Raw genomic sequence first — 24628 nt, 5'->3', positions numbered from 1 at the left:
AGAGAGGGCCTTTGGATGATGGTAAAGTGAGGAAAGGGCAGAGAGTCTGGGGGAAACGCAGAGGCCTGATCTTTGGTCAGATCCTCTCTCTTAGCTCCTTTCTGGCCTCTTATCCCGCTGCTGCCACCATCACCTTCCAGATCCAGGGCTGCACTAGGGTAAGGTGACCAGCCCACCATGTAAAGATCTGACTGGCCTGGCCCTTTCTGGGGTGGCTGTCTCTCACCTCCTCACCTGAATGACCAGGATGGAATGGGGTGAGGGTAGACTGGAGGGGGTGGCAAGTAGTTGGACAGGGAGACCGAGAAGTGGCACCCAGAAAGTGAGTAGGCCCTGGAGTAGACTTGCCTCTCCTCCATTCTCACCAAGTTGGCCCCTCTTTCAGTTGTCTGACCCCTGTGTTGGTAGTCCCTCCCTTCCCACCCTATCCCCCCTCCCTGTCTCTTCTCGTGGTAGCGGGTTAGTGTTTCCGTGTTCTTAACTCCAATCTGCTTGTTCATTGTACAATGTGCTTCTTTTAAGGCCCCATTTTTGTAACTTGAGTGTGTCATCATCTGAACAACAAACATCAAAAAATAAAAAAGTAAAAACTGTACAGAGAAACGATGCCTGCTCTTCCTCAGTCTCCTCTCTGTCCTGGGAAGGGTGGTAGGAAAATCAGGCTATGGGGTGGCTATGTCTGTAATGGGGAGGGGAGGGCTTTACTTCAGTTCAAATAGTGAGGCCTGAACGATTGTTTCACCAATCGGAAAACCAGGTGTCGGAGCTTAGGATATCCTGGGCATGAGGCTGGGGCTAGATCATCCACTGAGGGCAGTGTGGAGTCGGTTCTACAAAGCATAATTGGTTCCCTGGCTTGAATTCAGATCTCAGTTCTGCCATTTTATACATACATGACCTTGGAGAAATCACTGAGCTGTTTCCTCACCTGTAAAATAGGGACAATACCTGCCTCATAAGGTTGTAAGAAGTCAGTGAGATGATGATATACGTAAAGTGCTTAGGATAGATCTCCAGCACGCTGTCTTCAATGAATGACTCTGAGAAAGCCAGGAGACCTGTGAATACTTCACCTCTATCCCCAGATGCTTCCCTGGAGGACTAAGACGACCATATAAAACGACAGTTGACTTTGAAGTCATCTGGTACTACGATGTACCAAAAACCTGTTGCCGTTGTCAATTCTGACTCACAGCGACCCTATAGGACAGAGTAGAACCGCCCCATAGGGTTTCCGAGGAGCAGCTGGTGGATTCGAATTGCCGACCTTTTGGTTAGCAGCCGAGCTCTTAACCACTGCAGCACCAGGGCTCCATACCATGTACACCTCCCCCCTTTTGAGAGTGGCACTAACTCTCATTCACTGACCTGATTGTGCCCACTTGACTAAGTCATTTGGCAGGAACGATAGCTTCACATGCCAGGCCATGTGAAGCACCTCACCACTGGAAGTCAAAAATGGTGCACTGAGAAGTTGTTGGGATTCTGAAAATTCAACAGCAAAGGGTGGGAGTGCAGGGGAACAAGGAAAAGGGACATAGTGGGAGAGGGAGCTGATAATTTAATAAGCCAGCAAGTATTTGGTAACCCTAGCGGCACAGTGGTAACTGCTATGGCTGCTAACCAAAAGGCAATCCAATTCCACCAAGTGCTCCTTGGAAAATCTATGGGGGCAGTTCTACTCTGTCCTATAGGGTCGCTATGAGTTAGAATCAACTCAATGGCAACGGGTTTGGTTGTTTAACAAGTATTGGGACTGCATCATTTCGGCAAAATTGGGAAGAAAAAAAAAAGCATCTCTTCAACTCTCAAGACATGTCAGTAGGGATGGGGGGAGTGGGATTTTGGGATGGAGGTTCAGAATAGTAACCTGAGGAAGGTCATTTGGTTCAGCTCCTGCCTTCAGGCTGGTACAGTCAAAACCAGACCCAAAAATTCCTTCTCATCCAGGCCATCCTTGACAAGTGGACAGCTAGCGCACCTCAGAGGACTCCAGCTCACCGGCTGTCTTGAAACATCCATACACACCCCAGTGAATGGGTACAACTACTCCACATTCTCTGCTGTGTAGCCATACTCGGGCATCCTCCTATCATTAGAGGACCACTGTTCTGTTCCCTTGACAGTTTGGCTTGCACGACTTCCATATCCAGCTAAAAACGGGCAATGCAAGCCTCTCAGGGAATCTGCAATCCACCTCTGTCAGATTACTTGGCATGTGTTCAAAGTGCAGATTTCTGGGTCTCGCCTCAGATCTGCTTGCTCAATCCAAATCGCTGGGGGAATTGTCTTTAATGGGTGATCCTAACACACATTAGAGCTTGAGAACCTTTGCCTGTCCAACCTATACACAGCACGCAACAAGGGTTTAATAGGAGCCATCTTTTTTAAGGACCATGGTTCTTTAACTGAGGATCATGGACGTTTTAGCAGGGCGATGAATAACGAATCCCCTGAACTTGTTTGTATTTGTGCACATAAACTTTTCTGAGTGGAAGTGCAAAGCTTCCATTAGATCTCCAAGAAAAAAACCACAGAAGAGGAACGATGATCACCCCACTGCCAGTGAGCCTCCTTCTCTGCTTAAAGCACCAGTATCTTGGGGTCAACTGGCACCCTCCTCTCCCCATTCCTGTCCTTTTTCTTGATTCAGTCTGATTTTTATCTGGTTTTGCAAGGATGTATCCTCCAATTATCTGAGCCCTTATTAGATAACAACTTTCTGGGATGTTCTAGCTCTTCTTGCGTGGGCATTGTTCAGGAAAGATATTTACCTGGGAATTAAAGGGATCTGGCATGCTAGGCAAAGGTCCCTGGGTGATGCAAATGGCTTGTGCTGCACCACTAACTCAAAAATTGGAAGTTCGAACCCACCCAGTGGTGCCACGGAAGAAAGGCCTGATGACCTACTTCCATAAAGATTACAGCCCAAGAAAACCCTATGAAGTAGTTCTGCTCTGTAAATGGGTTCGCCATGAGTTGGAATCGATGGCAATGGGCAGTGGGTTTGTTTGTTTTGGGCGTGTTAGGCTAAGTCTATTTTGCTGAAGATCATTCAAAAACGGCTGCAGCAGTATTATCAACGGAACTGCCAGAAATTCAGGCTGGTTTCAGAAGAGGACATGGAACCAGGAGTATCAGTGCTGATGTCAGATGGATCCTGGCTGAAAGCAGAGAATCCCAGAAGGACGTTTACCTGTGTTTTATTGACTACACAAAGACATTCGACTGTGTGGATCATGACAAACTATGGATAACACTGAGAAGGGGAATTCCAGAACACTTAATTGTGCTCATGAGGAACCTTTACATAGATCAAGAGGCAGTTGTTCGGACAGAACAAGGGGATACTGATTGGTTTAAAGTCAGGAAAGGTGTGCATCAGGGCTGTGTTCTTTCACCGTACCTATTTAATCTGTATGCTGAACAGATAATATGAGACGCTGGACTATATGAAGAAGAACGGGGCATCGGGATTGGAAAAAGACTCCTTAACAGCCTGCGTCATGCAGATGATACAAGCTTGCTTGCTGAAAGTGAAGAGGACTCGAAGCACTAATGAAGATCAAAGACTACAGCCTTCAGTATGGATTACACCTGAACATAAAGAAAACAAAAATCCTCACAACTGGACCAATGAGCAACATCATGATAAACGGAGAAAAGATTGAAATTGTCAAGGATTTCATCTTACTCGGATCCACAATCAACAGCCATGGAAGCAGCAGTCAAGAAATCAAAAGACGCACTGCATTGGGCAAATCTGCTGCAAAGGACCTCTTCAAAGTGTTGAAGAGCAAAAATGTCACCCTGAAGACTAAGGTGCGCCTGACCCAAGCCATGGTATTTTCAATCACATCATATGCATGTGAAAGCTGAACAATGAATAAGGAAGACCGAAGAAGAGCTGACGCCTTTGAATTGTGGTGTTTGCAAAGAATATTGAATATGCCATGGACTGCCAAACGAACGAACAAATCTGTCTTGGAAGAAGTGCAGCCAGAATGCTCCTTAGAGGCAAGGATGGCGAGACTGCATCTTACATACTTTGGACATGTTGTCAGGAGGGATCAGTCCCTGGAGAAGGACATCATGCTTGGCAGAATACAGGGTCAGCGGAAAAGAGGAAGACCCTCAACGAGGTGGATTGACACAGTGGCTGCAGCAATGAGCTCAAGCGTAACAATTTTAAGGGTGGCGCAGGACTGGGCACTGTTTCGTTCTGTTGTGCACAGGGTCGCTATGAGTCGGAACTGACTTGACTGCACCTAACAACAATAACAGGCTAAGTCTATTCTGCAGGGTATTAGGTTACTGAAAGATGGTGCCCATGATCAACACACTTGCATCAAAACCAGGTTAATAGATGCTTTCTCTTCATTAGGAGCTGTTAAAACATCTTATCAAATGGGTGTATGCTGTTTCTTTTAAAAAGTGATTAAAATAAGCATACCAAAAACTCTTAACCGTCCAACTTCAAATCATAGTGACCCTACGGGACAAAGTAGAAATGCCCCAGAAGGTTTCCAAGGCTGTAATCTTTAACCGAAGCAGACTGCCGCATCTTTCTCCCAAAGAATGGCTGCTAAGTTTGAACTGCTGACCTTTGAGTTAGCAGCCAAGTGCTTAACCACTGGAGTACCAGGGCTCCTTAAAATAAACATAACGTAATAAGAAGACAAACTATCAACGGAGTTAGGAAATCTGATTTCTAACTCTGGTTCTACCACCTGTGTGACTTTGTTAAGTCTCTATCCTCCGTGAACCCTCATCTTCTCATCTGATCCGTAGCTAAATCAGTGATTTTTCATACTGTTTGAGCCCTAGGGCCCACAGAGGGCCATAGGGCTGCTGAGAGGAGTAAAGAGTGGATAAGTGGGCAGGTCCTTAGGCCTCACTTTTCCCTGGTTTCAGTACAAATAGCTTCCCTTTTAGCTCTAATCTACTGGGTTTCCAGATAATTCTTCCCAATAAAATGATCTGGAGTAATGGGAGGGGACACGCTTATTTTGCTCTGGGTATGAGCCTTAGCCATTGAAAACCCTACGGAGCACTGTTCTACTGATGATACACACGGGATAGCCATGAGTCATAGCTGAGGAGCTGACTCGCTGGGAACTGGTGTTTTGGTTACGGGTCTTAGAGATAAGACTAGCATGGCAACTAAGCATTCCCACCAGCCATCCGCTATCTCCGTTCTCTACCACCCATCCCCTCCCCGGCAAGTATCTGAAGGCAGAAAGTGCAGCAGCAAGTGTAATGGTGACCTAACCAGATGAAGCTAGGCTTAAATTCCAGCTTTACCTCATCTGGGTTGAATGGCCTTACTAAGTGACCTTGTGGCTTTAAACTGCAGGTTTTCTTCCCTACGAAATTTCATCCTCACACGATCAGTGTGAAGGTTATACAAAACAATGTAGGAAAGCACTTGAGACAAACTAAATGTTCCAATGTTGGCCAGACACTGCCACACCCCTCCCACATAACAAAAATCTAGTAGCTGAGCTGAAGTCCAGCTGCAGGTGGGCTTCACGCTACCTCCTCGTATGCAGTTTCCTACTCTATCCACACAGTATTCAAAATCTTCTCCAGCTCCACCGCTGGGTCTGGTCCAAGGAACCACCACTCTCTGATGCCCCCGAGGTTGTGACTTTCCTACCATGCATTTGTCCTCAGGCATCCAGTGAGAAAAGGAGATGGCCTTGTGGGGCACAGCACACATCGGGCAGGAAGTGGGGCAACAGGGGTGGTGAGGAGAATCTTAAAAGAGCTCTTCAAACATTTGACAGCTTTGAGCGTTTCTGCTGGGCTATGGAGACCTCTAGTGGCAAAGTAGCCATGCTGCCTTCATCTAGCACCAGACTTGTCTCCCAGCTCTGAGAGCCATGCTCTCAGGACATCAATTCAGCAAAGGTTTACGGAGCTCCTATTTGCCAGGCCTGGTTCTAGGCACTGGGAACACAGCTGTGAAGTCAGATACAGTACCTGGCCTTACAGCTCCAAAATTCCACTCTACACAAAAGGGCCTGGCAAAAGCACATAAATGTCCAGCTAAGTCTTTATTTATTGACTGCTTCAACCTGGTGCTAACAGGTGGAAGGTGAGGAGCAGGGGCACCTTTATGCATGTCAAGGACCCCAGAACATCCCCTCGAGGAGAGAGAATAAATCCAGTTACAGAACTTACTACATGGTGGGTGAGAGGGGAGAGGGACGGGGCACACTATGCTATGTATAGAGATTAAAAGGGACACTGAAGGGTTATCTTCAGCAACAGGGCATGGTGGTGCTGAAGAGGGAAAAGGATCTGAGTCAGCCACTGATCTGGACACCTTCGGCCTCTGCCAGAGGGTAAATTTCAATGGCCTCCACCAGGGGCAGTGCCTCCACTGCAGTCTCCATCACGGCCAGGCCCACAGCGGCCTCAGCCTCTGCCAGCTGCTGCCGCACGGCTGCCTGATGCTGCTGCTGGTGGGTCTTGCGGTGCTTCCAGAGGTTGGAGAAGGAGCGGTAGCTCTTGCCACAGTCAGGACAGGAGTAGGGCCGCTCACCCGTGTGGATACGGCGGTGTTCCGCCAGGCGCATGGAAATGGCAAAGGCTTTGCCACACACTTCGCAGGCAAAGGGCCGCTCCCCTGTGTGCAGGCGCCGGTGGTCCTTCAGGTGGGTGCTCTGACGGAAGGCCTTGCCACAGTCTGGACACGGGTATGGCCGCTCGCCTGTGTGGATGCGTCGGTGTACCTGCAGTGACGTCTCTGTGCTGAACAGCTTCTTACACTCGCTGCACTCCAGACCCCGGCGTCGGGCAGGGGCCGAAGGGGCTGCAGTGGCAGTGCCTCCAAGAGCCGTTGGGGAGGTGACTGGTATGCGAGTGGCCCTTGGGGCCCGAGGGGCCGGGGGCTCCTTAGCTAGGACCTCTCCAGGCCCAGCAGCTGCATGGGCTGCCTCATGTGCCTGCAGCCGAGCAGCCGAGCCCACTTTCTTGCCACAGGTGCCACACTCGAACCGCCGTGGGGCCTGGGCAGCAGCAGCTGCACAGCGGTGCTCCCGGAGCCGCAGTGAAGAGGGGAAGGCAGCCCCACAGGATGAGCAGCGGTAGGGCTGGCGCCCAGCATGGGCCACCAGCTGGTGCACCTCCAGCAGCCGGCGCAGCAAGAAGGAGCGGGGACACTCACGACACTTGTAAGGGTACTCGCCCGTGTGGTGGTAGCGGTGCATGAGCAGGCGGTAGGGGCGGTGAAAACGCACCCCACATTCCTGGCAGCGGTAGGGGAAGTGCTGGGCATGCACCAGGCGGTGCTGCCTTAGTGTGGAGCTTTGTGTGAAGGCCTTACCACAGTCCCCACAACGGTAGGGCCGCTCTCCTGTGTGGGTGAGCCGGTGGCGGGCCAGGTTGGCAGGTGAGTTGAAGGGCTTGGAGCAGTCAGGGCATGAGAAGGGCCGCTCACCCGTGTGTGTACGTAGGTGGTTTCGCACATGAGACTTCTTCTTGAACATCTTGCCACAAATGCCACACTTATGGCGCCGTTCCAGGCGGTGCACAAAACGCTGGTGCCGGGTCAGCTGCAGTGCCTTGCCAAATTCGCGGCTACACAGGAGGCAGCGGTAGGTGCCTGGGGTGGCGGGCCCTGCTGAGGTCTCCTCAGGCACAGGGGGTTCCGGGGCCTCTGGCTCTCCAGTCTCCGCTGGGGCTGGCTCTGGGAAACCAATGACAGGCTCCTCTGGTGGGACCGGTGTCGTGGGCAGAGGGACACCCCCTGCCCCGTGAGTACGGCGGTGATAAAGGAACTTGGTGAGGTTGACAAAAGTCTTTCCACACGGACACGAATGCAGCGGATTTGGAGTGTGGGCTCGCCGGTGGGCAAGGAGGAGGGCCTCTGTGCCAAAGGCCAGACCACAGTCCACACACAGGAAATGGGACTCACTGCTGTGGTCCCCAAGGTGCTGGTCCAGACTGGAAGGGCTAGGGAAGACACGACTGCACAGGGGGCACTTAAAGACACCCTCCCGGTGACTCCGCAAGTGCTGCTGCAGCTGGTGGGGTGAGAGAAAAAGCTGGTCACAAGCTGAGCAAAAGAGCTCCTGGGTGGCTGCCCCACTTGGCTCTCCACTGGTGCTCCTCCGGGTCCTGCGCCCCCGGCGATCACGCCCAATGGCTTCACCGTTGCGCAGCTCGTAACTGTGGTCAGAGGCCGGCAGGGGGTCAGGCTGAGACACAGGTACTTCTGCAGGTGATGGCGCCAGGGTCTCTTGCTGTAAGGCAGGCTCCTCAGACTCTGGGGTGGAAGCAGGGAAGTGGGTGGCCTGGTGCTCCAGGAAGTCGGCTGGCAGCTGGAAGAGCTGGGAGCACTCGGAGCATTTGTAGAGGAGCAGCTCCACCTCAGTCACCACCTCAGTGGTGGTGGCAGCAGCAGAGGGAACAGCCGCCCCTTCCCCACCTTCTTCTGCCTTTCGGTAGGAGTGCTCCACAGCCACACGGGCCTGGCCCACAGGGGGCCCTAAGACAACTGGGGATGGAGGCTTGGTGGGTGTGGCCCGGAGGTGCGTCTGCCGGTGGCTCAGCCAGAGCTCCTGGCTGGCGAAGAGAGCCTTGCAGTCCACACACTCGTAGTGGATGGTGCTGGAGCTCAGAGCAGGTACCTTGGAAGGCGGCTCAGCTGGCACTACCTCTTGAGGCGCCATCATCTTCAGGTGCAGCTCCTGGTGCTCCAGGAGCTGGCTGGGTGACATGAGGAGCTGCCCGCACTCCAGGCACTGGTACTGGCTCTCCTGAACGAGGGTCTGATAGAGGCCTGTCCCTGAAGCTGCCTCTGTGGCCACAGTGACTCCAGGGTCAGCCACACCCACCAGCTCAAAGTGCTGCTGGGGCACGTGGGAGTTCTGGTGCATGAGCACCTCCTCCAGGGATCCATAGAGCTGGTTGCACTCAGAGCAGACATAGCGGTGCTCAATGTACAGGACCGTCTCCTCTGACTCCTCTGTCATGGCGGCAGCAAGGCCCTGGGCTGGTAAAAGGGAAGAGGTTGGGGCAAATCACGTCTAAGCCACTGCTTCCTCAGTCCTTCCAGGGACAGTTCTTTACCTTGTCCACGCCCTCCATCCAAATCCTTAGGTTTATTTCCCTCTCTAACTTCTTGCTTCAATTTTCCCACATCCATCTCCCTCCCTAATGATCCTTCTTCTCCTGAACACACAAAACAAAAACACAAAACCTTCCCAGCAGTCCCTTCCCAAGTCTCACCTCTGAATCAACTCACATCAAACTCCACCCACCCCATCCTTGTCATCTGTCCAATCCCCCATACTCCTGCGCCTCACAAACAGCCCACGACCCCACCTCTCACAGGAACTTGTCTCCTCTCCACTCAGACTGCTGTCCACTGACTCATCTCTCTATGGACTCACAATGCCCTACTCCCTTCTTCAAGGTACCCAGGAGAGTCCTCTCACCTAGGCCTTGCTTCCTCTCACGCTCTTTTTACATCCAGACCACTCCAACTGGCCTAATGTCCTGCCACTCCACTTCCAGCACCCTCACACAGACAAGCCTCTCTCCTGCTACCCACTAACTCTCCCTCTGGTGCCCAGATTCCTCACATCAAACTAACCCTTCCCCTAGTCAAGTTACCTCACGTTGACCTAGCCCCTCTACACACCCAGGCTTTCCCCACCCTAACCACTTCCCCATGGTACCGAGATCCCCTCTTCACAATGACTCAAACCCCTCTACAAATCGGGGCCCTCTCCCACCACCCTCGCTCCCTCTCCAGAATACCAAGACCCGTCTTAACAAAAGCCTAGTCCGTTCTTCATACCTACACCCCCCCACCCTCCCTCCCTCTCCAAGGGTACCCATACCCTCTTCACATTAATCACCCCCTTCTTTGCACCCAGACCTCACCTACAATTCTAATTCCCTCTGGGATACCGAGGCTCCCTCTTCACATACCCTTGAACGACTCTTCTTCAGAGACAAACCCCACTCCCAACGACCATTCCAGGGATACACAGACTCCCCCCATCACATTAACCTAACCTTTTCTTTGCGAAAAAAGGTCCCAACCACCTTAACCTATTCTAGGAATACCCATTCCTTCAGAACAACCTAAACCACTCTTCTTTACAAAAAGACCCAGCCCCACCCTAACCCATTCCAGAGATACCCAAATCCCTTCTTCCCACTGACTGAAACATTTCTTCACACCCTAACCCCTTCCAGGGATACCCAGAATGCCTTTCCCCACCTCCCACCCCCACATTATTAACATAACTTTCTTCCCTTTGCAAAAAGACCCCCTTCCCAGTCTAACCCATTACAGGGATGTCCAAACTCTTTCTTCCTATCAACCTAAGCCCCTCTTCTTAACAAAAAGACCAAACCCCATCCTAACCCATTCCAGCGATACCCAGACCCCTCTTCCTATCAAATTCTTTGTAAAAAGATTCTGCACATGCTGTAACCCACGCCAGGGACATCCAGACTTCACAATGGCTTAACCTCCTTTCACACATGCCCCTCTTACTGGCCAAATCCCTTTTAGGGTCACCCAGACCCTCTCTTTTTCTCATGCAAGATCCCCACCACCCTAACCCAGAGGATAACCAGACCCCTCTTTCTCACACCCAGACCCCTCTCACCAGCCTATTCCTCTGGGGATACCCAAACCTCCACCTTATCAACCTAACATCTCACTCTCACTCCAGGAACACTCAAACCCAATGCCCCACACTTTTAAAAACGAATACCTTCCCCCAGCCCACTCTCAGGATAGTCAGACACCACTTCCACGTTACATAACCCCTTCTTTTTTGCATAGAGAGTCTTCTCCTCTACTTATCCCAAAGTTACCTAAAAACCTTAAAAATTGGTTTAAATCCTCTTGACATTCATTTAACCCTAATCCCCACACCTAGACCTCTCCCTCAGCTCTAAACCTGCTCTTTAGGACTACCCCATTTCCTAATACTTCTTTTTCCACACTCAAACCCCTCTCACGGTCCTAGTCCAGGCATTAACTAGATACTTTCTTTACATTAATTATTCTCTCTTTTCCCACGACCTGAACCCCTCCCCTCGGCACACAGCGCCATCTAACCTCCCCACTTAGGTCGTCCCTGGACTCGTCCCACCGCCAAGCCCTTTGCCCCTGGATACCCCGTGGGGCCTTGGAGCCCTTCTCGGGGGCAGCCCTAATGCCTTCCCTTGGCATCCAGGTGGCTCCCAGCCCCCAGCCCGAGCTCCGTCCCGCCTCACTCAGCCCTTCACTCGACCCTCGCCCCTAGCCCGCCCACCCGCCCGCCCGGCCCCCGCCCGGCCACCCGCGCGCCCCGCCGGCCGTTGGGGGCCGCCCCGCCTCAACGCCCGGCGGGCGCCCCCCTCCCGGCTCTCAGTGCGCAGGCGGGGTGGAGAGAGGCCGCGGCGGGGGGGGGGGGGAGCCGGGCTGACTCTCAGCGCACTCGATCGCACTCACCCGCCTCCGCCGTCTCGCGCGCCCCGGGCCCAGGCCCGGGCCGCCGGTCCCCTCGCGCGGCCACCCTCTACCCGCACCCTCTCTAGCTCGCGCCGTCGCCTGTCGCCTGCTCGGCAGCCTTGCTCTTGCCCCTAGCCGCCCTCATCAACGCCCCTCCCATCTTCCTCCTCGGCCGCCTCGCGGACGGCCAAACGCACCCAATCACCGCCCGTCTGGCTCCTGCCGTTCGGCCAATCGAAGCTCATGCCTCTGAGGCTTGGGCCAATACTGCGGAATGTTGGGAGCCTCCGCAGCACCTAACCAATCCTCTAGCGACGTTCCTTCACCGGCCGGCCCCCCGGGTTGATGGTCCCGCCCCCTTAATCCCTCTGGAGGATGCTCCTTTTCCACCTCCTTGTTGACTGACGGCTCGGGAGGGGCGCACAGAGCGGAGGGCAGCGCGATGACGTCAGACGGGAAAACGAGGCTGCGGGCGCCATCTTGGGGACGCCGGGGCGGGACTCGGGTGTCTGGGGCGCTGGAGGGGAAGTCGGGGAATTGAGGCATTCGACACCTGGAGGGCGGGGACAGGGGTGGTGGGAATTGAGGCACAGGAACCCCGGAGGGCAGAAAGTGAAGCACCAGCCAGCGTCTAGGAGAGAGAAAGGAAAGTGGTGCAGCAAACACATAGAGGGAGGAAAAGGGGAAATTAAGGATACAGACTCACTTCATGGGAGAGGGAATGAAGGTAGCAAGAAGCAAGGGGGTTAAAAACAGGGGAATTCCGAGGGGGAGGGGAATCAGGAAAATGAGGCAGAGGGAATCTGAGGGAACAAGGGAAACCTGAAGGATAAGGGAGGAAATGGAAAGTGGAGGAAGAGGAAAAGCGGGGACAGGCAATTTCGTTTGAAGAAACGGAGTGTGGGTGTGTGTGTGGTAAGGGGTGTAGAGGACCTGAAGGACACTCAGGAATAAGAGCCTAAAGGAAGTGACCCTGTATCTGACTGAACTCTGATATTTTCACAGTGGTGCTGACCCTGGCTGACCCACGACAACTCAAGGAGGGTGGGGTCCCCATGTGTCCAAGGGGCTCTGGCCCTCAGGGCCTTGGGAGCAAGTTGCCCCACCACTGTTAGAAATGTTTCCACAACTACTTCCAGAACCCAAGGACAGGGGTGCTGCAAAAGGCATGCAGAGATTAACTTGGTCTAACCCTCCTATTTCTCAGATAAGGAAATTTAGGCTTAGAGGAGTTGAGTCATTTACCCAAGGCCAAAAAGCTGCTATGAGGGGACCAACGGAGTGAAGTAAGACCTGTCACCTTTATTAAGGGTGTCCTGCACTAGATTACACAGGAGAAAGATGTGGCAATCTGCCTCTGTTAAGATTTACAGCCTTGAAAACCCTATGAGGCAGTCGCTATGAGTTGAAATGGACTCAATGGCAACAAGTTAGTTATGAGCAATAGATTTAACTCCTTAACACCAGATCCATGTGGTTAAACCAGGCTGCATGGATTGGAAGGACCTGCTACTTCCTGTGTGTGACCTTGGGCAAGTCAACCTTCCTGTGCCTCAGCATCCTCATCTGTGACATGGGTATAATGGCAGCCCCTGTCTCAGAGTTGTGAGGTGCAGAGTAAAAGCTATGTAACCAAAAAATCAAACCCACTGTCGTGGAGTCGACTGAGACTCAGAGCGACCCTATAGGGAGAGAGTAGAACTGTCCCATAGGGTTTCCAAGACTGTAAATCTTCACCGAAGCAGACTGCCACATCTTTTTCCTTTGGAGTGGCTGGTGGGCTCAAACTACCAAACTTTTGGTTGGTAGTCAAAAGCTTTAACCACTGCACCACCAGGGCTCCCAAAAGATGTGTAAGAGTTTTTTTTTTTTTTTTAGGTGTAGTTTTTTTTAATTGTAATTTAGTTGATGTAAGTTATTTTAATATCTGAAGAACCTTTATAATAATAATGTTTGAGTGTGTTATGATGTGCTAGGTATTATGCTCAGTGCTTTACATGTATTATTCAGTTGAATTCTCTCAACAATCCTATGAGCAAGGAGCTATCATACAGACTTTGCAGGCAAAGAAACTGAGGCCCGGAGAAGTTAAGTAACTTGTCCATGTTCCCATAACTAGGAATTCCTGAGTCAGAGCCAAGATTTCAACCCAGGAGTTGACTGACTCCAAGGTTCACATTCTTGGCCCTCAGGCTCTAATACCTGGTGGGTGAGATGTTCTGTGGATGCATGTTGAATGAATGAATGCTAGAAGTAGAGGAAAGAACTTGGCATTAGTCAGCTTAAAGCTAGGGCCAGCCTGCCCTAAGGCAATCTAGGCTTGCCCTCAGGGTGAAATAGAAGTCAGAGTGGAAACCCAGGGCGCACAGTGGTTAAGAACTACTGCCACTAGCCAAAAGGTCAGCTGTTCAGATTGACCAGGCACTCCTTGGAAACACTATGGGGCAGCTCTACTCCATCCTATAGGCTTGTTACGAGTCGGAATCGACTGGATAGCAACGGGTACAGGAGTCAGAGAACCTAGCTAGAAACTAAGCTCTATCTTTGACAGCCTTCATGCCCTTGGGCAGGTTTTCCTTTTCTGTAAAATGAGAGGTTCCAGCTTGGTTTCTCAGGCCTCTTTCTGCTGGGACCTTCCGCTTGGACTTGTCAATCTATCTGGGTTGGCTAGGCACCTTCTCTTCGGATGACACGAAAGTGAGATGAGGCCTCTATTAGTCTTTCTGGGGGTGGCACAGGACTGGGACTTCTGAGACAGGTTGAATTTAGAGGATAGGTGTGTTCTCTCCATGCTGGGGTCCCTGCATCTGCAAAGACTGAGAGGCAGGTGTGAGCCTGGGCTTTCAGGCCTGGCTAGAACTAGGGGATGGGGGTGGAGGAGGATGGGGTGCGCTAGGTGTTGGTTGCCCAAATAGGAGGAGGCGTGTGCAAAGTTGGCAGTCCTTTAGGGTCAGTGTATGTGTTGGGGATGTCCCACCTGCCAGCTGCGGAGGGCTTCCCATGCCAGGCCGGTGTATGGCCTGAGAGTTGCCACGTGCTGGATGTGTGCGCGCGAGGCATTCAGTCACGTGTGCTGGAGGCCACACGTGAGTGTGTCTGTGTCTCCTCCCCATCACGAGCGTGGGGGTGGTAGTGAGTCATGGGCTCAGCCTTCAGCGCCAACTGTCATGTTCCTTCCCCTCAAGTTTCACCCCCCACCCAGCCGTGCACCACCCACCCTCACTCCAAGATCTGTGTTGCTTCACTCCTCCATCCTCCTGCCCTGCTCAGCTCTCTCTGAGGCTCTGCAGGAGTGTTCCCTGGGAGAGAGTCTCCCACTTCTCCAGGCTCTGCCCTCCAGCTCCTCTGCCCTTGTGGTCTGTTCCGCCTTTACACGCTGCCTCTCTGCTTTGGCGACTAGAGGATGAGGGTGTCTTTTCCCCACCCACACATCTTTAAGGGTCCCTGGGAATCTCTGTGGAGAATTCCTATACTCACCACCCATACCCTCACCTCCCTGGGCCTCAATTTCTGGAGGCTTCTCCCTTTTCTCCACGAATAGCCACTGTTACCTCAGGGGGAGGAGATGTGCACAAAGTTGGTCCTCTTGTCACGTCCATGAGGCACATCCTTGTGTCTGTGGGTCCCCTGGTTCTGTGGGCACCCGTTTCCATGGCCACCCTGTTTCTGTGGCCCTCTCCCTGCCTCTGTGGTATGCCTCCTCGTTCCCATTTCTGTGGAGCTTTCCCCATTTCTGTAGCCCTCTTCTCAAGTTCGTGGCCTTCTCCTGGCACCGTAAACAGCTCCCCATGCCCAAGGAGATGAGGCAGACTTTTGGTCTCCACAGGCCTCTCCGTGACCTCCCTCATTTCCAAGGGGGCTGTCCCTTATCTCCAAAGTCCTCTTGCTTATCTTTCTGGGCTGCTCCCTTGACTGGACAGGCCTTTCTGTCCAATCTCTGGGGTTTTTCCTATGCTTGAACTTGTGGGTTTGTGGGCCTTGGCCCACCTCTTTAGGTCTTGATGGTTGTCTTTCTATTTCTTTGCATTTTTCTTCATCTCCCCCCATCTCCGTGGCCTTCTCTTCAGGTCTCTTCACCTCTCAGCTTCTTGGGTTCCTGTGCCTGGGGCTGCCTGGGCAGGGCGGTGGCACGGTGTGGTGGAGGGGGTGGCCCCGGGGGTGGGTCCTCCATCCAATGCAGCTCCTTCCTCTCATCAGCATTCTCCTCGCGGCCCCCCAGCCCCGACCAATACGGTTTCCCCTCCCCCGACTCCCCTCCCTCCTCGCTCCCTGCCTGCCTCCCTCCCTCCCTTCCTCCTGCCCGCCCTCCTCGCTGTCTCCCTCCCTCCCTCCCTCATCTCTCCCCCCGCCCCCTGCGCTCCAGGACCCAGCGCGGGCGGGTGGCAGGCGGGCGGCGGGTGGCGGGCAGGCGGGCAGGCAGGCAGGCAGGCAGGCAGGCGGCGGCCTCGAAGGGGAGAAGGAGCGGCGGCGGCAGCCAGCAGCGGGGAGACAGGCCCAGCTGGGGACCTGGAACCGGTGGCTGCTCCTTGCAGGGGACCAGAAGTCCGTGGTCAGGCCCTCCCACCGAGGCCCTGTGCCGGCACCCCCGGACACCCCACCCTCCTCTGCCTTCCTCTTCCACCTGCTCCTCTCCATCCTCCCCTCCCTCCTCTTTTTCTTCCTCCCCCACTTCCCCCTCTTCCCCATTTCTCCACCCTGCCTGGCCCCTCGGGCCTCTCTGGGTCTCCCAGCACCCCATCCTCTCAGCCCCTCCACTGCTCGGCCTCTTCCTGCCCCCGGCATGCTTTTCCCGTGGGGGCTGAAGGTTTGAGGACTCCAGGCCTTTGCCTCAGCCAGGGCAGGGCCAAGGCTCCAGGGGGGAGGGGGGAAGGGGGTGACCCCCTCCCCCCATCAGGCCCTCCCCTCCCCCACCTCTCCTGATGGCCAGCTTTCTTTTCTCCACCCAGTCCTCGCCCCCTGTGGCCCCCCCAGGCCGGCCAGGCTAGGGGAGGGGGCGGGGGCCCTTTCCTGGGCCGGCTTCCCCCTCCCCCGGCTCTGCCTTCGCCCCCCTCCCTTCCGTTTTCACCTTCCTCTCCTCCCTTCCTCTCTCCTTCCCCTCCATTTGCTCCTTCCCCCTCTCCTCTCCCCTTCTCTCCTCCATTTTCTCCTTTCCCCTTCCTCCCCTCCCTGGCCCGCCCTCTCCTCTTCCACCTGTCCTTCCTCCCCGCTCCCGGGAGCCACCGTTTTGGATTAGTTGGGGGCCACCGCCGGCGGCGGGGGAGGGGGCCCCTTGGACTGCCCTCTCCCCCCGCCCCAGCCACACCATCACCCAGCGCCTGAGCATCTCCCATTGTCGTTTGCGGGCCTCGAGGGAGCCCAGCCCTCCATCCCACCAGGATCCGTGAGTGTCTGCAGGGCGGGGATTGAGCTGGGGCCCGGCCCGGGTCCTGGAAGGCTGGACTCACCACTGTTGGCCTGGCCAGGCCCCCATGTTCTGGGCCAGCAAATGCTCTCCCCCACCAGGGGCCTGCCCTGTGCCCTCCATCTCTCCAACCTCCATTCCCCTCAGCCTTTCCTCACCCCTTTCTTCTGGGTGCATAGCTCGTCCGTCCCCCATCCCCAGTCCCCAGTCCTCCAGCTTCCTGGGATCCTGAGGGGCTGCCCACCTCTTACTTGTGGCTCCTGGCATGTCTCCGCCCGCTCTCTCGGTGCCTCCGTCCATCCGCTGTGAGCTGTGACTGTCTCTGGCTCGCTGTCTTTCAGTCTGTCTTTTTTCCTCTGAGCCTACTTCCCTTCCTGCCATGGGCCTGTCCCCGTCTCGTCCAGGTCCAATCTCTATCTCCTGGATCTGCCTTTCCGTTTTCAAATCTCCCTTTTCTGTGTCTCTTGGGCTTCTTTCTGACTTTTCCCAACTTCTCTCTGCTGTTAGCCTACCCTTTCTTGGTGTGTCTCTGTTGATACTGCTCTCAAGCTCTCAGAACTCCTCTGCCTCTGTTTCTCTATTTCAGAGACTCTGAACCCCGTCTCTTTGTCTCTCCACGTTCTCTCCCTTGTTTGCTTCTGCTTGTACCTCTCTTCACCTGTCCTTGTCCACTCTGAATCTGGGCTTGTAGACCGGCTTCCTTCTCTCACTTTTCATGGCCCCCTCAAGCCCCTCCCTGCTTGATCCACTCCATCCCTCGTTCCTCAGCCCTGCCTGCACCCTCAATCACTTTGTCTTTACTTTGGTGGTCTCTCTTTTCCCACCTTCCTCATCCTCTCCTTGCTTCTGTGTTACCCCCACTGGACTTTCTGTCCCCATTCCTCCCTGTGCCTCTTGGGCTGGCGGGCTCCTGGCTCTTTTTCTCCCCAGCACTGTAGTCCTGCGTGCCTCAGGTAGATGCACCTCCATGGCGGCTTGCCTCTCTCCAGGTTGCTCACTGCTCCTCGAGGCCTCAGTTTCCCTCCCTGACTCTCTCTTGCTCTCTCCGTCGCCCTCTCCCCAGGTGCTTCTGGGAACCTTGTGCTTCCTCCATGGCTTCTGCCACTTTCGCCCCTTCCTCTGCTACAGGTCTTGCTGTGCAGCTCTGACGTACTTTTTTCTCTCCGGCTCTCTCTTTCAGACTAGCCGCCTCATTCTGTCTCTCTTTCCAGAGTTCGGCTGTTTTTCTCCTCCTCTCGATGCTTGTCCCTGCTATCTTTTCCCCCCTTCCTCACCCCCTTGCCTTTCACTCACCCTGTTTGCCTTCTCAGCTTTGTCACTTCAGTCGCTCAGTCACCCACTTGTGTCTGGCCTCTGGCTGGGACCCTGGCTCTGCCCCTTCCACTCAGCTGTTTGCTCTTTCCCACCTTGACCTCTGTCAGCCTGAGTCCAGGCTGGGGCTCTCTATGTCTCTGGGTCTCAGCCTCAGGTTGGTCTCATTCCCTTCCCCTCCTCTGTCACACCCTCCATCTTGTCTCTGGCCCCTTTGGTGTCTCATTTCTAGACCGTGTCTGTCTGTCTTTTTCTCTTATTTAGCCCTGGTGACTTCCTTTTGGTCTGTCAGTCTGTACCTTCTTGTGCCTCTGTGTCATTTGCCTGCCCCACCTCTGTCCTTGCGCACTCTGTCTCTGCCCTTCTGCCTCCCTGACACGTGTGCCTGCCACCTGTGGGTGTCTCTCTCTCTGTCTTTGTGCCCTCTAGTCTCTGCTCCCAGATTTGCCCGGCACTACTTGCCCACCTGCCCCCAGTAGCCCCTGGTGTCCCAGGATGACTGGCCTCTCTCCTGGCCCCACCCTCCACACCGTCAGGCCGTGAGTTCTCATCTTCACATCTCCAGTTTCCCTGCCTCTCTTGACAAGCCCTCACCTTCAAAAGAAGCTACAGGCCACAGCTCCTGGCCAGCCTGCCAGGCCCTCCCACTCCCCAGCACCTTTGTCAGAAAGAGAGAGAGACAGGGCTCAAAGTCATGCAGTGAGCCTGGGGCAGAGCAGGGACTGATGGGGGCTCCTGCTGCCTTGGCCTGGGCTGGCCTGGCCTGGCCCCATGAGCCAGGCTGAAGTGTTGAGTTGTGGCACTGCCCTTCCCCAGCAGTTCTCCTTCTGCCATCTCACCGTCTCAAGTCCTCCTTCCATGGGCCGGGGTGCTGGAGTGCAAGCTCAACTCACAGCATACCAGGTTCCACAGTAACCCTCTCCTATGCAAACCTAGTGTGCCTTCCCCTGGGGCACGGTCCTCAGCCAGGGGAAGGCTTGGATCTGGCCACACTCATCTATGCCTGGTGGGGTGAGAAGCCAGAGGCTGCCCTGCAGCAGGTCAGGGGCACTCAGAGGCATCCCTAACTCCCCAGGGGTGGAGCAGTTATGAAGAGCAAAGATGCATCTTCTCCCCCTTGTCCTCAGCTCCCCAGATCAGAACCGTGGTGTAGTTCCCACTCTGGCAGGCAGCCTCCTCCCTGCGGTCCCCACTCTGTCCCCTCCGGCTCTTTCAGGTTGCATCCTGGGTCTGTGTTCTCCCTCCATCCTCTGTCGTCTTCATTCTGTCTCTCCTGCATCTCGGTTTCCCCCTCTGTGTCTGCCCCCTCTCCTCCTGTCCCTGTTTCTGTCCTTTCTCTCTCCATCTCCACGTCTCCCTCTCTCCAATCTCTTCTCTCTTTTGGTCCCTCTCTCTGACTCCCTGTAACTCTTTTTCTTTGTTTCTCCATTTAGTTCCCCACTTATCATCTTTCATCCCGTTTGGTTTTTGCCTATTTGTCCTTTTTCTTTTTCTGAGTCTCTCATTTTTCCTCCCTTTAAGCCTCTTTTACTCTTTCTGTCTGTCTACTCTTTTTCTTTAACCCCCTTTGCCATCCTGGGTCCATCCATCTGTCTCCATCTGTGTCTCCATGTCTCTCTCTCACTCCCCATCTCTCTTGTCTCTCTCCCCAAGTTTCCTCACTCCCGGATACTCCCCCCTCCAGATCCCGGATGTCCAGGCCTCTGTCCCAGTGGGATTGTGGGAACCAGGGATGTAGGATTGTGGGAACCAGGGACGTCAGAAAGGTGGCAAGTGAGGCCTGAGATGGGGTTGCCTAGGAACCACCGCATCCTCTCCAGCTGGTTTCTGTTGCCTAGTAACGGCCGCCTGCCCAAAGACAGGGGTGGGACTGGGTGAGGGGTGGTGGTGGTACTTTCTGGTTCCCTATTGGGGTAGGGATGGCCCCTGGGTTTCTGCCCCTACCTGACAGCCATAAATGCCTCCTCCCATTTTGATAGCCGTAGGCATCCTCTAGCAGTGCTTCTCCCTAACAGTGCCCCTGGTGCTGTGGGCTTCCCTCTGGCAGTGCCCCCTCAGAGCCTGAGCCACCCTTCCAGCAGTATTCTTGGTATTGTGAGCTTCTCACCAGGGCAGGGCCCTTCAGAGCTGCAAACTCCTCACCCACAATGTCCTGGAGTCTGCCCCTACCTGAGTTACCGCCCCCTCCAGCTGTCCTCCAGGAGGGCTCAGTCACCCCCTGGGCCGGGGGTCTCCCTACAGGTGGCGAGTGGGGGCCGCGGCAGCTGCGTCCCCATGAGGAGGGGAGGAAGATGCCGGCTGAGCTGCTGCTGCTGCTGATTGTTGCCTTCGCCAGCCCCAGCTGCCAGGTGCTCTCATCACTGCGCATGGGTGAGGCCCGAAATCACCCTACCCTGCCCGCTCAGAGACCCAGTCGTCTGGCCCTGGGGCTCTTCTTTGGGGGCCCAGGCATGCCAGCCCCTTAGAACCCAGAAATCTGGGCCTCTGCTCTCAGCTTTCCTCAGGAACCAGGAGTCCAGGCTGCCAGCCCTCCTCCCTCTGACCCAGGAGTCTGCACCCTCAACCCCCTCCTCCCTCAGACCCAGGAGTCCAGGCCCCAGCCCCCTCTTCCTCAGGACCTTGAAATCTAGGTCCCCAGACCCCTTTGCCCTTGGGGAGCCAGGAGTCTGGTCCCCAGCCCCTGTGTCCCCTCAGCTGCAATCCTGGACGACCAGACAGTGTGTGGCCGAGGTGAGCGTCTGGCCCTGGCCCTGGCCCGGGAGCAGATCAACGGGATCATCGAGGTCCCAGCCAAAGCCCGAGTGGAAGTAGACATCTTTGAGCTGCAGCGGGACAGCCAGTACGAGACCACGGACACCAGTGAGTGGGGCCATAGGGGGTGGGGGGAAGGGTGAGGTGGGGCAAGCTGCAGCTCTGCTCAGGCCTGTCCTCCTATGGCCCTCAGATTGTCCCTCTGGCTTGACCCCTCAGCTTGGTCTTGTTCTCTTCTAGCTCCATCTTCCCCCTTCCTTTCCTCTTCCCCTAGGTGGTAGCTGCTGGGCTGGGTGGGTGCTGAGAATGTGAACCCCAGCCCTGCCCTGGGGGAGCTTAGAGCCTCATATGGGGACAGCTGTCAGCCCCTAGAGCTGAGCAACAGGGCTGGAGAGTGAGGCCAGGGGAACTCAGGGGCGAGGTCAACAAAGACTTTCTGGAGAAGCGAGAATGAAGCTGAGCCTTGACAGGTGAGCAGAGGTAGAAGGAGCAACATTGCTGAGTTTGCCGTGGGAACACCTGCCACATAGAGTCATAGAAATAGCTGTTGGATACTAGCTGACTGCATGAATGTTAGTAAGTATCCATTGCACAGATGTCCTGGGGTCATAGACTTTTGGGAAATGCTGCCTTAGAAAGTGCTTTGAACAGTTTTCTTTCCCGTAGGCCTTTTCAGAAATGTTATTGTATCCATACATGTTTCAAGTCACTAAGAAGGAGAATGGGGCAGTGTTTCTCAGACTTTTTTGACTGGTGCAGGCAGAACCCGATTTGGGAGAAGCTGGGATGGAGAGTGAAGAGGCAGGTGGCATTCTAGGCTTGGGCCTGTGGTCTGAGAGCTGGTGGGGAAGGATGCTAAGAGCCAAGGAGCAGAGGGCATGGGGTTGGACCTCTCCTGGCCATTTGGACTTGGGGAATATTTAGGGGGATCATGAGAGACTTCTGGGCTGGCACGTGACTGGGCAGTGGGAGGTATGGCTGGGGAAATTGGCAGCTGGCTTGAGGAGGCCTGTGGTGCCAGGGTAAAGATGCCACCTTCACCCCTGGGCAGTGGGGAGCCATAGACAGGCTTAGACTAGGGAGTGTGGTCAAAGCTGGGCTTCAGGAAGGTGAGGCTAGAAGCTGTATATGAGGCAAGGCATGGTGGGGTATGGGGCAGGGGGCTGGAAACACAGAGTTCAGTGATGAGGCTGGTGCTTGCTTGAGTTGAGAAGTTTAAAGTAGGGCAGGGACAGAGGGGTTGAAGAGAAGGGGACAGATGTGAGAAAATTTGAGGAGGAAGAAGGGACAGGACTGGGTGACTCATTGGCTGTAAGGAGAGAGAGAGAAGGCAAGGATCATTCTCAGGTGTCTGGTCTGTGGGAACGGTGGGGTCCTCACCAACGTGGAGGACATGGAAGGAGGAAGTTCGGAGGAAGATGAGTTATTCAGTTATCATACTTTTAGGTGGATGTGGGAGAAGTCCAACTCAGGCTGACTTAAGGGAAAAAAAACTTAAATCAGCTCATGTAACTAAAAGGCCTAAGCATCGGTTTCAGGCATGGCTGGATCCAGGTGCTCAAATGATGTCCCAGCAATCTCTGTCTTCGTCTTTTGGTCCTATTTTTCTCTGAGTTGGCTACATTTTCATGCATGCCCTTCCCAACTGGCGGCAAGATGGCCCCCTAGCAGCTCAGTGCTCCCATCTCACCAGATTAGCAAACCCAATTGTAATTGTAGCAGAAGACCTGGGAAAAGCTCTCATTGGTCTGGTTGGGGCCCACACCCATCTCTGAACCAATCACTGTGACCAGGAGGGTGTGGTTCTGTGATTGGCCAGGCTTGGGGCGTGTACCAGTCAATCCTGGGAACCACCTGGGCTGAAGGGCAGAGACAGTTCTTGGAGGAAAAATCAGGGCTCCGGCAGGCGAAACCAACAGCTTTCCACCTCCCCGTCTTGAGGCACCCACACGTTTGAGGGGAAGAGAAAGGAAGGAAGAGGAGCAAGTAAATGTGACAGAAAAGCGGTGTTTAGAGTGGTAGAGGGTCCAGGGGAACTCAGCATGGGGTTCGTGTGGCAGCTTAGGGTTAGGTATTGGGTGCATCATGGTTAAAAAGGTGGAGAAGGATAAAGGCTGAGAAACCCAGCACTGGATTTCAGACAGAAGGAGGCCTTGGTGTCTTCTCATCCCTTCCTTTGTTTCCCTGTTGGTCTGCCTGTCCCTCTGTTGCTATGTCTCCCAGTCTCTGTCTGTTGCCCCCTCCTTTTGTCCACTGAGTTGGATAGGGTCAGGGAATGGGTCTTTGAGTCCTGGATGGTGGCGGAGGATGAGGCAGCTCTGAGGGTCTGGATCTTCTCCTGGGCCAGGTGGTCCCCTGGGGTAGGGAAGGTGAGGAGGGGGAAGGTCACTGACCCTGTGGTCTCTCCCGTCCCCCCCGCAGTGTGTCAGATCCTGCCCAAGGGGGTCGTGTCTGTCCTAGGACCTTCGTCCAGCCCTGCATCTGCATCTACCGTGAGCCATATCTGTGGGGAGAAGGAGGTGAGGTGGGGAGTGTGGGTGGGCCCCTGGGAGGTGAGGACAGGGGAGGAGGGAACAGGATGGAAGCAAAGGCTCCTTCTCTGTTCAGATCCCTCATATCAAGGTAGGCCCTGAGGAGACACCCCGCCTTCAGTACCTTCGCTTTGCGTCTGTCAGCCTGTACCCCAGCAACGAGGACGTCAGCCTGGCTGTCTCCCGAATCCTCAAGTCTTTCAACTATCCCTCGGCCAGCCTCATCTGCGCCAAGGCTGAGTGTGAGGGCAAAGAGCTAGACGCTCTGTATTCTGTTTCCCCCAAGTTCCCCTTCCCAAGGGATTTAGGTGTCTGACAGCCGTCTAGGCCCCTGGTTATAACCTCTGGGGGCCCAGGTACTAGGCTCTCCTAGTTCCCATCAGCCCTCCCTCTTTGGGATCCACAGACCAACCCTGCCCCTTCAGAGGAGACCCATCTAGTCAACAGGTGATTACTAAGCACCTACTGTGTGCAGGGCCCTCTCCTCAGCCTTGGAGGTCTCGTGGTGAGTAGTGCTAGGCGTGGCCCCTGACTTCACAGCACTCCAAGTTAATGGAAGACATAGGCAGCTGAGCAGTTGTAATGTGGAGCCATGTGTGCTTTGTCGGGGTACGCACACAGGAGGGAACGTACAAAGCCCGTGTCCCAGAGAAAGGGACATCTAAGCTGGACCTGAGGTGTGAGGCTGAGCAGGGCAGGGGCCTAGGGGAGCGTGGCTAAAAGCTGCTCTCCTCAGCTGGAGTGGGGGGGCATGGAGCTTGGCCTTGTGTTGTTTTCTGAAGATGGTGGGGAGCTGTGGGAGGCTTCTTCACAGGGTGGGGCCAGGGGGTGCGACCAGATTTGCACCGTGGGACGATCTCTTTAGCTGCCATGTAGACAAGGGACTGGTGAAGGGCATGATATGTGGCAGGGAGATAGGACCTGTGGCCAGGCGGGGGAGGGGATGTGGGTTTGAGTCAGGATGGAGAGGCCAGGAGGGCTTGAGGAAGAGAGCCCATGCTGAGGGATTGGTTGGAGGGATAGGGGAAGGCGGGGTCCTGGATGATGACCAGGTTTTGCTAGGGGAGGAGGAAAACTGTTCAGTGGGGATGCATTGGGTTTGATGTGTCTTTGAGACATTCAAGTGGAGATGTCCAATTGGCTGGTGGATTTGTGGGTGTGGAG

The 24628-nt window shown here is 54.6% G+C and overlaps 2 protein-coding genes across 4 annotated transcripts in view; one reads left to right on the top strand and one right to left on the bottom strand.

Moving 5' to 3' along the window:
* Positions 1–6040: 6040 nt before the first annotated feature.
* On the bottom strand, positions 6041–11558 carry ZNF574 (zinc finger protein 574). Of its 2 annotated transcripts, none has more exons than XM_064293720.1 (2): positions 11471–11558; positions 6041–9004 (listed from the first exon to the last, which is right to left on the bottom strand). In XM_064293720.1, the coding sequence occupies exon 2, from the start codon at positions 8982–8984 to the stop codon at positions 6312–6314; it is 2673 nt and encodes an 890-aa protein (XP_064149790.1). In that variant the 5' UTR covers positions 8985–9004; positions 11471–11558; the 3' UTR covers positions 6041–6311. The 2 variants fall into 2 exon arrangements, with proteins under 2 accessions (XP_064149790.1, XP_064149789.1); XM_064293719.1 differs by lacking the exon at positions 11471–11558 and adding an exon at positions 9082–9734.
* A 4381-nt stretch (positions 11559–15939) lies between these two features.
* GRIK5 (glutamate ionotropic receptor kainate type subunit 5) overlaps positions 15940–24628 on the top strand; it is a 75589-nt gene continuing 66900 nt past the window's right edge. For both annotated transcript variants that reach the window (XM_064293718.1, XM_064293717.1), the window contains exons 1-5: positions 15940–16850; positions 20424–20552; positions 20877–21041; positions 23355–23452; positions 23541–23706. In XM_064293718.1, the coding sequence (XP_064149788.1) occupies positions 20474–20552; positions 20877–21041; positions 23355–23452; positions 23541–23706 (508 nt within the window). In that variant the 5' untranslated portion in view covers positions 15940–16850; positions 20424–20473. The remainder of the gene's footprint in view (positions 16851–20423; positions 20553–20876; positions 21042–23354; positions 23453–23540; positions 23707–24628) is intronic.

Source organism: Loxodonta africana, chromosome 11 (genome assembly GCF_030014295.1).
Source record: "Loxodonta africana isolate mLoxAfr1 chromosome 11, mLoxAfr1.hap2, whole genome shotgun sequence".
Lineage (NCBI taxonomy): Eukaryota > Metazoa > Chordata > Mammalia > Proboscidea > Elephantidae > Loxodonta > Loxodonta africana.
The sequence above is the reverse complement of the archived record's forward strand: the minus strand, read 5'-3'. Positions and strand labels throughout refer to the sequence as shown.

What these genes read in the sequence shown, in the direction of transcription:
- ZNF574 (XM_064293719.1), bottom strand. Translation starts at nt 9,157, where the DNA reads ATGGATGTGGGAAAATTGAAGCAAGAAGTTAGAGAGGGAAATAAACCT. An exon ending in GGATGGAGGGCGTGGACAAG is followed by an intron (nt 9,005 to 9,081) that starts GTAAAGAACTGT and finishes CCCTTTTACCAG; the next exon opens with CCCAGGGCCTTGCTGCCGCC.